Source organism: Mirounga leonina, unplaced genomic scaffold, assembly GCF_011800145.1.
Source record: "Mirounga leonina isolate KUSES-001 unplaced genomic scaffold, KU_Mleo_1.0 Mir_126, whole genome shotgun sequence".
Lineage (NCBI taxonomy): Eukaryota > Metazoa > Chordata > Mammalia > Carnivora > Phocidae > Mirounga > Mirounga leonina.
Genome location: NW_023270314.1, coordinates 28,565,605 through 28,578,479, shown reverse-complemented (window position 1 = coordinate 28,578,479; position 12,875 = coordinate 28,565,605). Strand labels below are relative to the sequence as shown.

Here is a 12,875-nt window from a genome sequence, read left to right as displayed (position 1 = left end):
GGCGGGAACCTGCTTCTCCCTCTCCTCCCGGCTTCTCTCGCGCGCTAGCTCGGTCACTATCTGTCTCTCTCTAATAGGTAAACAAAATCTTTAAAAAAAAAAAAAAAAGGCACAAACTAAAATATGGTATACAAACAATGGCTAAGAAGGCAAGATAATAACTCATTAAGTGAAAGACTGGAAGAGATAAATTTCAGTCTCATTTTTGCACAGTCAACCATGTAAATACTCATTGCTCTTCATGGAATCACTTACCAAGCCAGTTTACCAAAGCATTTTCCTATCAAAGGCAATTTCTAAGAGGAATTCTTACACCAGATAAGAATATAAGATTTTCTCCATTTTAAAAGAATAAAAATGGGGCGCCTGGGTGGCTCAGTCGTTAGGCATCTGCCTTCAGCTCGGGTCATGATCCTGGGATCCTGGGATCGAGCCCCGCATCGGGCTCCCTGCTCGGCAGGAAGCCTGTTTCTCCCTCTCCCACTCCCCCTGCTTGTGTTCCTGCTCCCACTCTCTCTGTCTCTCTGTCAAATAAATAAATAAATAAATCCTTAAAAATAAATAAATGAATGAATGAATGAATGAATGAATAAAAATGCCACCGGTATTTATTTGTTATGTACAGGCACTTTGTAAATTAATTAATTTAAATATTAACTACTGGGGCGCCTGGGTGGCTCAGCTGATTAAGTGTCCAACTCTTGATTTCAGCTCAGGTCATCTCAGGATCATGGGATCAAGCCCCGAGCTGGGCTCCTGGGCTCCGCACTCAATGGGGAATCTGCTTGAGATTCTCTCTCCCTCTCCCTCTGCCCCTCCCCTGCTCATACTCTAATAAATAAATAAATAAATAAATAAATCTTATTAACTATTCTAGGAGATAGGCACTATTACTGACTCCAAAGAGATGAGAAAACTGACGCCTATGGTAACTTACCCCAAGCTATATAACTAGTAAGTGCAAAAAATCCAAACCTAAACATATCTGACTCCAAAGCCCATTCTCTTAACCACTAAGCTTGACCCCTTAAGGATAAGCTAACCAGAATACACCCAAAACAAATCTGTTAGGACTACAATATAACACCCAATTTTGTAATATATGAAATATTACATAAACACACCAAATTGCTCACCATTAATTTTACACTTCCTCATTTGAAAATATTTAAGACAGAATATTTAGAAATGCAATTCATTAGGTTAAATTTCTTCTCAAAAAGAGTAATACAATGCCAAAAATTAAATGAAAATTAATCATTTAATCATGTCCACTAAAGAAATAAAATTTCCATTGAAAGACAAGTTCTCTATCTTCCAGGGTGTTGGAAATATACTTTATCTTGATCTGAGTGGTGGTTACATATACATACAATAATAATAATAATGCAAAAAGTAATCAAGTTGCACACTTCAGATTTTTGTGCTTTACTGTTAAACCTCAATAAAAATTAAAAAAAAAATTTTTTTTAAAGGCAAGCGTTCTAGCTCCAAAACACTATGAACAAAGAAATAGAACAAAATGAGAAAAGTATTCACAATACATGAAATACAGCTCTAATACATGAGAGCTCGTATAAATAAGAAAATCAGAATAAAAGAGGAGCAAAGAGAATCAAGAGTCAATTTTTAAGTCAATTCTTCAATTTCATGAGAACAATGACCTAATAGGTAGATATAAGAAGCTCAACTTCATTAACTGAAAAAAATGTAAATTAAGAAAATAATTTAGGATGCCCTCTATCTTGTTCACCATTGTATCCCAAGTGCTCAACAAGTAGTTAAAACTTAGTATTTCCTGGGGTGCCTGGGTGGGTCAGTTGTTAAGCGTCTGCCTTCAGCTTGGGTCATGATCCCAGGGTCCTGGGATCAAGCCCCCTCATCGGGCTCCTGCTCAGCTGGGAGCCTGCTTCTCCCTCTCCCACTCCCCCTGCTTGTGTTCCTGCTCTTGCTATCTCTGTCTCTGTCAAATAAATAAATAAAACCTAAAAAAAAAAAACCTTAGTATTTCCTGATGTAATAAATATTTGTGAGGATGCAGAGAAAAGGACCTTCTCTTACAGTGCTGGAAACAATGTATACTGATATAATCTTTCAGTAAGGCAAATTGACACAACGTATACTGATAAAATATTTCAGTAGGGCAAACTGACACAACAAAACAATGTATACTGATATAATCTTTGAGTAGGGCAAACTGACACAACAAAAATTTTTTAAATGCAGCCCTGTGGACACAGTAATTTTACCTATAGGAATTTATATCAGAACAGTCATGTGAGTCATATACTATATGTACCAATTTTATATAACATTATTTATAATTACTAAACTAGAAACAACCCAAATATCCACCAATAGGGAGGTGAAATAAATTATGGAACTACACGAAGAAATACTATGTGGCCATTTAAAATACAGCTGACCCTTGAACAACACTGGTTTGAACTGTGTTGGTCCACCTATATGCAGATTTTTTTTCTATAAAAACAGTACAGTACTGTAACTGCATTTTCTCTTATGATTTTCTTAACATTTTCTTTTCTCCAGCATACTTTTTTGAAAGGATACAGTATATGATACATATAACATACAAAATATGTGTTAATTATATTATTGGTAAGGCTTCTGGTAGTTCACCTTCTGGGGAGTCAAGAGTTATATGTAGATTTTCAACTGTGTAGAGGTAGGTACCCCTAACCCCCACACTGTTCAAAGGTCAACTGTAATGAAAAACCACTATGAAAAGATATCCAATATATACTGTTAACTGATAGAGGCAACTCACATAAGAGTAGTATAGTAAGAAGTTATTTTTTAATAGAAATACATATTTACTAGGTATGTGTACACAAAAATGTCCAAGACACTATATGACAAAACATTATCAATGGTTACCTCTGGAGGGTGGGATTACAGAGGAGTGAAGCTTTCTACATTACACGTTTCCGTATTAATTTTTACCGTAAACATGCGTTACCTTTATGAGAAAAAAATAACATGAAAAATGCAGAGCTTGACAGGACCAATATCAATGCCACAACAATGTATTAAGTCCTCTCAAATTTGAACTTGGATTTATCACAAGTCTTAAAACTAAGATATTAAAGGGTGGTATTTTTGATCTGTTAATTCCAGAATGTGCCTAAAATCAATTCTGTAGAGAGGATCAACAATCCCAAATTTTAAAAGTCACTGGATTTTGGAAAAGGTCATATCATCCACTGGAATCTCTCTATATTTATTGGATAAGTACCAGATAATTCATCCATTCAAGTTTACCGAAGGTGCTTTGGAGGATACACAGAAAAGTGAGTCTCTGTCCTTGCTAAGCTTAATACATAGCAAATAAGAAAAAATATAATTTAAAAGATATAAGTAGGAGAAGTATATAATATATATGTGCCTAAAGTGGACAAATTGATTTGAGATGTATTTTATCCTGGATTTCAAATCTTTACCATAATAAAAGGGAAGACATGAAGAAAACGTTCAGAATTGGCAAGACAGCTATGGACTTCCTCTTCAAATTTCATTCTTTATCCACTACCTTCTATTCTAGAGCTATCAGACAGATATCCTCATTAAATGCTTTTTCTCTGTCTTAATTGCTTCTTGCAATCAAAGGTAGGGCATGGCTGGAGGTAAGAGGTCTACTGGTAGGAGAAAGCCAAGCTGACTGGATAATCAGTAAAAATTGGGAATACTGAATCCACAGATCCCGGGCACCTGGGTGGCTCAGTTGGTTAAGCGACTGCCTTCAGCTCAGGTCATGATCCTGGAGTCCCGGGATCGAGTCCAGCATCGGGCTCCTTGCTCAGCAAGGAGTCTGCTTCTCCCTCTGACCCTCCCCCCTCTCATGTGCTCTCTCGCTCTCATTCTCGCTCTCTCAAATAAATAAAATCTTAAAAAAAAAAAAATCCACAGATCCAAAGGGTTTCCAGTGTAGTTACTGCCAATACTGAGTATGCCAATATCTTACATTACAAGAGCAGTGTCTAGCTCCCTAGCTTCTCATTCCATGGCATTAAAAAAAAAGAGCTCAGAGTTTATCATCCTAAGGGTAAGTCTTAAACACTTTTCTTCAAAACATAACCTTTCTTAAAAAAAAAAAAAAGAAGACAAAGAAGACAAAGAAGAAGAAATATTTGACTCACAAACCCATACGAAGTATTCATCAGGTTTAGCCCTATTATTTTTGTGATTTTATTAAACAAATACAGTCTTACCTGCAACTGGGATATCACTACGCACTCGCTTCCAAGTCATTTATAATAATGTTAAATAGGACCATTTCAGGTATCAAAACTGAAAATAGCACTATTTACAATTCTGTCCAGAAAAAAAAAATCCCTTTATTACTATTATTTTATTTTTCCTGTCTTAAAAGTCACCCCCATCATCACATAACGTGCCTTCCCTCTCCAACCAGTCAGTGATTGCAATTATATCAAAGCCTTTTAGAAAATCTACATCACTTACATTCACTTGTTCTCCTGTGGCTACATTATTACCGCTTCAAAAATTACACTTAAATTAAGCATCATCTCCCCTTTAATGCTCCTCTCCCAACCCAAAAATTTAAGTGTTCAATAATCTATTTCTTTATTAGAGAATCCACCTATTCTAAGGATGCACTAAACCTACCAAATAACTACCCAGTTTACCAGAAAACTGGAAGACTGGATTCAGTGTGACACATAATGAAAGTGATCAATCCTATTTTCTAAACTTCAAATCCCAGTTCAGCAACAAAGATCAACCTCCTCACCCCACACACACAGAGGAAGCTGTTGGAACTGATCACCAAATGAATATACCATACCAAAGATAGATAGATAGATATATATATACTTACGCTTCGATGGAACTGTGTAAAGGACTGAATCATGTAGAATCGATGCATGTATACTATCGCAGTGTTGATAGTCAATTGTGAACTAAAATGTTAAAGTTAAGGCCCCAAAACAGGCAGGCAGAACAATTCCCAAAAATACAACCTGTAGGGTGCCTGGGTGGCTCAGTTGGTTAAGCGACTGCCTTCGGCTCAGGTCATGATCCTGGAGTCCCGGGATCGAGTCCCACACTGGGCTCCCTGCTGAGCAGGGAGTCTGCTTCTCCCTCTGACCCTCCCCCCTCTCATGCTCGCTCTCTCATTCTCTCTCAAATAAATAAATAAAATCTTAAAAAAAAAAAATACAACCTGTATATCCTCCCAAAAGGACCATGCAGCCAAGCACAGTACATGCTTCTAAATGAAAATCATACTTAATTTTCCAAATTAAAGAAAGAGCAAATCTGTTTTCTTTCACCAAATTATTAACCACCAATTGACACGTAACATAATGCCTTACACACAACTGCTATTCTATGTGTAAATTTGCTGAACTGATAAACAAGCTTCTTAGCACGTGTGGATCGAGGAACCTAAACCTGTCACTTGCCTCCTGAAAATCCTGCAGTGGAGATCCAGTAGCTCAGGATATCTCTTCACACGACTTACAACACCCTTCCTGATCTGGCCCCCAGGTATGACTCTACTATCTCCTCACTTTCTAAGCTCCAGAAATTAACTTTTCAGTCCCACTCGTCTGTGGCAACTAAGCCTTCTCATATGGTGATCCCTGGGAGCAGAAACATTGTGGAATGATGTGACAGTCACTCACTGACAAAATTTTAAATGCTTTACTTCTAAAGCCCTCAGAAGACAATGTGGGTTATTCAGGGAAGAGGTTGGGTCCCAAGATGTCAACAACCTTAATAACAATACACACATTAAAAAGGGCTACATGTACTAAAACAGAATTTCAAACAAAAAGCTTAATTTAGTACTGACCCAATGCTTAGGAAACAAATTGGATATCCGCAATAAAGAGGACACCTCTTTTGAGGTGAGCACAACTTTAAGATACAACAAACATTACAGCCAGCCACACACTTAAATAGGAGCTGCACCCAGAAATAATTTTTCACTGCCAGAGTGGAAAGAACTTTAAAACTATATAAGCTTTCTCTGCTGCAACATGAGTATATTTTCTGACAAAAATACTTGAAGGGGAAAAAAAAATCACTAAATTATCTGATCTTTGAAATGTAAAGAAAACAAATACACATTAGAACTCTGAGTAAATTTAAAAATCCACAGTTTGTAAATGGTTTTTTAAAACTTTAGATCCCTGGGTCTATATCCTTACCAACAGAAACTGACATGCTTCCTTCCTCTGAAATTCTATAAAGTTTTAACAGTAGCTACCATTTGAACATGAGTGCCAGGCATTTTCTTAGGCATAGAAGTTACGTGCATGGCTTATCACTCCATTTTACAGACTAGAAAACCAAGAATTTGACAGATTTCTTAAATAGCTAGTAAGTTGAAGGAACGGATTTTGAACCATAGCTGGGGCATTAATTCTAGGCCACCCTCTCTTCATAAGTAAGACCTACAGGTCTTGAATTTCTCAAAACTCTTTACACGCTAAGTTCAAGAGACAGCCATCAACAGTGAAACCTCCACCAAACCCCCAGGGAATAGCGGAAAAGTAGAATTTCTAAGTCACCGGATCTGGAGACCAGAACACAACGAAAGGGGACTAGGAAGGGCTGGTTAAAACACAAGCTGCGAAGGATACGAATTCCCAGCAAAGCTGGTGGCACTGGCAGGCGAGCGGGAAATTAACTCCGCCTCGCTTCCGCGGCGCAAACACTGAATTTCAGCCCGCCCCATCGGAGTCTCTCCCACCTAGACATTCAGCCCCTGCCCACCCGCTTCCCTCTTCCGTCCCCGACAGAGCCTGAGGCCTGGAAGCCCGAGCATGGCGGGTCTGACTCCAAGGCCGGAGGCCTAGGCCGAAAGGATACACGTTAAGACGTTGTCCCATGTCCTGGAGCAGATTGGCCGCCTGCTGGCGATGAGAAAGTTCTTTATCTGGGTCCAGGCCAAAACGACGGGATGGGCTATTTTCCAGCTGTTCTCGAGTAAAATACCACCGTTTGTTGTTGTTCTTCCTCTCTCCCTCCATAGTGCTTCAACCAGAAGGCAGCGGCGGAGGCTGCAAGCACTTCCCAGCGTCACCTAAACGGCGACACACATCCGCTATGCGGGGGCAACTGCGACGTGACGAACTTCCGCTAAAAGGTGGAGGGCTAGATTGTGACAGGCTTCCGCAAAGAAGGGATAGTTAGAGTCTACTTCCGGAATGGACCTCGCAACAACCTGTAGCCGAGTTAACAGCCAGTAGGCGACCAGGAAAGACCTTGAGTCTAGGACGCAGGCGCCAGTCATGTGACCCTTGGGAGGGGGGGGTAGAAGTTCTCGTTCGAAACCACGCGTCCTCCCGCGAGAGCTGGGTTTAGCTTTCGCGTGGTGGACGAGGTGGCGAGGCAACTGTTGTGGCGGGGTAGGGCGCCCGCCCACGCGCCCCTCGGCGGTTTCTCGGAGAACTTCGTTTGTGGCGGAGGTGGCGATATAAAATGGGGGAGATAGCGAACTTGACAGAACAGGTGAGACTGTCAGAAACTGAAAAAAGTAATCAAAGAGAGTGGCCCTATCGTATATCGTAATATAAAGCAACTAGAAAGCTCTTACGTTGTTGGTAGCGGTGTAAACTACCCTTTTGCAAAGCCGCTTTACAGCGTTTATCTAAAGCCTTGAAAGAATTCTTACGCTTCGCCACAGTGATTCAACGTAAGGGAATGAAGTTTAATTAATAGTGTTAATTTAGTGATTACCACGTTCCAGGCACATTGTTGACTCAAATACACTATTTCATTTAAAAGGCAGAACCCCAAGAGGTAATAACGTTTCAATTCCCGTTCTGTGGACGAGCGAACTAAAACCGCTCCTTCGTTGTGGAAAGCTTCCACCTCCACCTTGCACACATAAGAATTTGTAAGTTGCTGTCCTCCACCAAGAAGTACCCCAGCTGGACGCCTGATGCCTGTTTGAGCCTGGGCAAGATACCTAACCTCTCTGTGCCTCTTGTATAAATGTAAATGATAACAACAGTACCTACGTTTTAGGTTGTGAGGATTAAATAAGATATAATTAATTAAAAGCCTTTATAATAGTACCTAGCACATAGGAACATAGAAAACATTCAGTAGATGTTATCATAGTATTTATTCTGTTATATTAAAATTTGAGTTGTATGCATAGCACCTACCTAATACAGTCCTGGCCCTAGTAGTCGATAAATGTCAAATAAATGCTCACAACACCCTACAATAAAGAAACCAGGGCTTGGGGAAGTTAAGTAGTTTGCCCTACACTACACTGTTAAGTGTTGATTTTTAAATCAAGTCTAATTCCATTGTTCTTTCCATTCTAGCAAACTGTATTCCTGCTTTCCTGAAACAATTTACCTTGACTAATTGGGGTAGTATTAGAATCCTTTGTCTTTGGGGTAGTATTAGAATCCTTTGTCTTTTATAATATTTTGAGTTTTTTCATTTTAGACGTGGCTGCTCCCACTCAGTTTGATTCTAATTCTCAGAAGTATTTCCTTCCATTTCAGGCCCTCCTTTGCCATATGCTACCTATAATTAGCATTAGCTACATTTTACTCCAGAAAAATTGAGGTTCAGGAAGATTTAAATGACTTATTTCAGGTAAAAAATTTATGATTTCAAACTTCTAACATCACAGACTTGTTTCTTTTAATAGAATAAGCATTTTTTTTTCCAATTATGTAGTCATTATATTTTTTAAAAAGATTTATTTATTTGTTTGAAAGAGAGAACGAGCTGGGGGGAGGGGAAGAAGCAGACTCCCTGCTGAGCGGGAAGCCTGACCTGGGGGCTCAATCCCAGGACCCTGGGATCATGACCTGAGCCAAAGACAGACGCCTAACCAACTAAGCCACCCAGACGCCCTTGGTCCTCCACTTAAACTCTTGGATTGATGGCTCCATTTTGAATTTGCTCTCCTGGCTGAGTATACCAATTTTCCAAGAAAAAATTCTGGTATCTGTTCAGCTCTAGGCAATGCAGGTGGTAATCAATGGCTTGCTGTCCTGCCATACAGAAGACCGGGACCTGTGTAACTCAGAGAAAGGAAATATTCTTTGACTGAGAGGATAAATATTTGAAAGTAGGAGGCAGTAATAACAATTGCTAAACAAGAGTTTTGGATCAGGCCTGGACTCATCCCAGCTCTTCTTTTTTATTTTTTTAAACCCTCAACGATCCTTATGTGTACAGTTCCATAGTGTCAGCTATATTCACATTGTTATGTAACAGGTCTCCACAACTTTTTCATTTTGCAGATCTGAAACTTTATGTCCATATGCTTCATTTCCCCCTCTCCCAGCCCTGACACCTCCCAATCTACTTTGTGTTGCTATGAGTTTGACTGCTTTAGATATCTTATGTAAGTAGAATCATACAGTGTTTGTGACTGCCTTATTTCACTTAGTATAATGTCCTTAAAATTCCCAGCTCTTCTTTTAACTAGCTGTGTGATTTTTTTTTAAATATTTTATTTATTTATTTATTTATTTGAGAGAGAGAGAGCACCTTCGGGTAGAGAGGGAACGGCAGAAGCAGACTCTCCGCTGAGCAGGAAGCCAGACGTGGGGCTCGATTTTAGGACCCCAAGATCACGACCCAAGCTGAAGGCAGACGCTTAACTGACTGAGCCACCCAGCTGCCCTTAGCTGTGTGATCTTAAATGTCATCTCTGGATCCTGATGGGAAACCATCTGGCACACAGTAGGTGTTCAGTACATGTTTATTGTCAAAATAATGTTAACCTTCAGATAAATTGCCCTTAAAGAACAATTGACAAAACCTTAAACTAGAGGAATTTTCCTTTTTTTCTCTTCTTTTTTTAATTTAAATAGGACTCTCTTTCCTATAAAAGAAACCTATCAGGCTACTTTTCCTATTCACGGGACTAATCTTGTTCTGGATACAGGATTATACCATATTTCATGATTTGATCTTATTTTGCATTGTGCATGAATGTCATATTTCAGCCATGTCGAACATTACCATCTACTACTGTAAAAATAATTTCTTTCCAATATTTATATAGTCTCCAAATTAAAGCATGAAAAGATGGTGTGCCATTTGTAACTATTCCCAATTCCACATTCAGTTGATGTCATACTAATAGCTTGAAATTGGCCATGGTGTGGGTGTACTGGTAAATTATTAACAACTAGCTATCCAGAAAATCATTGTATGTGTATTTATACATACATAATTTCAAACATGAACTTATTGATATAAAGGATGTGTAGCACATATTTATAAAAAATATACAATCTTTATTATAAATTTCTTATAGCCACTTGATTCTCATAGAATGCTTTTGCTCAGTTTTGCCAACTTCTTGATTCAATAACCAACCTGTGATTGCATTTGACAAATGAGAATAGTTTTTTTTTTTTCAAAGATTTATTTATTTATTTGAGAGAGGGAGAACGTACAAAGGAGGAGCATACAAAGGAGGAGCAGAGGGAGAGAAAGAGGGAGAGAATCCCAAGCAGACTCCCTACTGAGCACGGAGCCCCATGCAGAGCTCGATCTCAAGACCCTGAGATCATACATGACCTGAGCCGAAATCAAGAGTCAGATGCTTAACAGACTGAGCTACCCAGGCACCCCAGCAAATGAGAATAGTTTTGACTGTTGGTTGACATTTTCATTTGCATTAATCAGTAAGATAAAAGTGAAACAATAAGGGGCCAAGCATGGAGCCTGCTTAAGATTCTGTCTCTCCCTCTCCCTCTGCCCCTCCCCCCTCCAAAAAAAAGTGAAACAATGAGACTTATGTTGGAACTTCACTTATTTGTCAGTGACTTGAGCAACATCTTTGCTGGGATGGGATAATAGTTTTTGAAAACCGAAAGAACCTTTCAATTTTTTGTGCTCTTGACAATGTAATGGGCATAGACATGGCATACTTTTAAACTTAATCTACATTATTTACATACTACCACTTTCTTAAGTCTAGTCAACAAAATAAATAAATCAAGCTTTTGTTTGCAGCATTTACCATTTCTGTAGTCTAAATTCTCCCATTATGGCCAGTTTCAAGCTACCAACGTGACATCACCTAGCATGGACTTGGGAAGAGATGAACACACCATCACGTAGTATTTCCTCCATATAGATACAATAGACAGGGGCTTCTGGTTTCCAGTCTGATATGTAAAGAGCTTGGAAGTCATTGCTCCTGTTCTTATAACAAAAAAAAAAAAAAAAAAAAAACCCTGAATAAACTGAAAATCATCAACCCTTGTTAGATCGAGCAGAGAATTAAGGGGACAGGGCAAACCTCTACCACAAAAACTGGAGAGACAGGCAGAATCAGAAGAGGCAGAACAGAGACCCGTGGCTTACTGAGAGCAAAAACTACTATTGAAACCAGCAACTAATAGGAATACATAAAGGGCAATTGACTAATTGCTGGAGACTGAACTTGGCCTAGATTGAGAGACTAAAAACAAACAAACCTTTTGAGGGCCCCCACACTTTCATGAGTTTTACTTCCAGGAGCCCCATAGGTCTTAACTATAAAGATTGGAGAAAAATCCCCTTGTCCTTCTGGGAGGGAAAGGGAAAAAAGAGCTACTTAGACCCAGAGCATTCAGTTGTCCTTAACAAAAGCCTGTCCTCAATGGAAGCTACTTAACAGAGCCTAACCAATGTAGGAAAAGGAAAATAACCAACTCCAGCATTTGTGAGGGCCACAGTCTGGAGGGGACACAAGCTCACTAAAAAACAGACCTGATATGATTATAAAGCACTTTCCTCACCTGCCCCCCTTACCAACACATCAGTAGATCTCCTATATAATAACAGGGGATTACAACAGAAAGAACTACAAACTCAGACCCATTTAAGAAGGAGTGTGTAAGGAAACCCAAAGACAACAGGGGAGACAAAGACGTCAGAGGAGATTTTAGCCTCTGATACCTACAGCCATAGCAAACAGGAAATAGCAACCAAACTCCCAAACAGATAAACGTAAAACATCCATTCCTTTTACCCAATATATCATGTCTAGCTTCCTGCAAAAAAAAATTATAAGGCATGCTAAAAGGCAAAAAATAGAGTCTCAAGAGACAAAGCAAGTATCAGAACCAGAGTCATAATATGGCAGAAATTTTTGAATTGTCAAACTGGGAATTTAACTGATTAATATGCTAAGGACTCTAATGGGAAAAGTGGGCAACATGCAAGAATAGATGAGTAACGAAGCAGGGAGATGAAAACTAAGAATCAAAAGGAAATGTTAGAAATAAAAAACCTGTAACGGGTGCCTGGCTGCCTCAGTCAGTAGAACATGCGACTCGATCTTGGAGTCGTGAGTTCAAGCCTCAGGTTGGGCCTAGAGCTTACTTTAAAAAAAAAAACAACAAAACCCACTTTGAAGGAAATGAATGCCTTTGATGGGCTTATCAACACACTGGACACAACCAAGGAAAGAATCAGTGAGTTTGAAGATACATCAATAGAAACTTCCCAAACTGAAAAGCAAAGAGAAAAAAGAATAAAAACAGCAGAATATACACATACAATAGATATAACTTCATGAGCATAGATAATAGTAAAATGTAGTAAAATAATTAGGAAGAGATGAGTTTTTAGTATTTACTACTTTTACTTTTCATATTTATTCAATTGTAAGTTTAGATCATTTTAAATAATGGCTTAACAACCAGCTTGCAAAATTCCTGAAAATTTAAGAGGCAGCTAAAAAATCAGTATGAACTGATTCAGCACACCACTGCTTGAAATAAAAACCCATTGGAAGTACCATATTCACATTTAAATACTGTTTATGTTTCCATTATATGCTGAACACTATGCTAAGGAAATTTGCGTACATTATCTCATTTAATTCTTATAACTCTGAAATAGATACC

At 38.8% G+C, this 12,875-nt stretch overlaps 1 protein-coding gene across 2 annotated transcripts in view; it reads right to left on the bottom strand.

Moving 5' to 3' along the window:
• CCNT1 (cyclin T1) overlaps positions 1-7,327 on the bottom strand; it is a 36,292-nt gene extending 28,965 nt beyond the window's left edge. Inside the window, exons 1-2 of one of the 2 annotated variants that reach the window (XR_004678762.1) lie at positions 6,859-7,327; positions 4,859-4,940 (exon numbers count right to left, since the gene is read on the bottom strand). Coding sequence is in view for 1 of the 2 variants with exons in the window: in XM_035002767.1 (XP_034858658.1) it covers positions 4,859-4,940; positions 6,859-7,019 (243 nt within the window). In the remaining variant the exon portion in view is untranslated. The remainder of the gene's footprint in view (positions 1-4,858; positions 4,941-6,858) is intronic. The other variant, XM_035002767.1, reaches the window with a different exon arrangement.
• Positions 7,328-12,875: the final 5,548 nt, after the last annotated feature.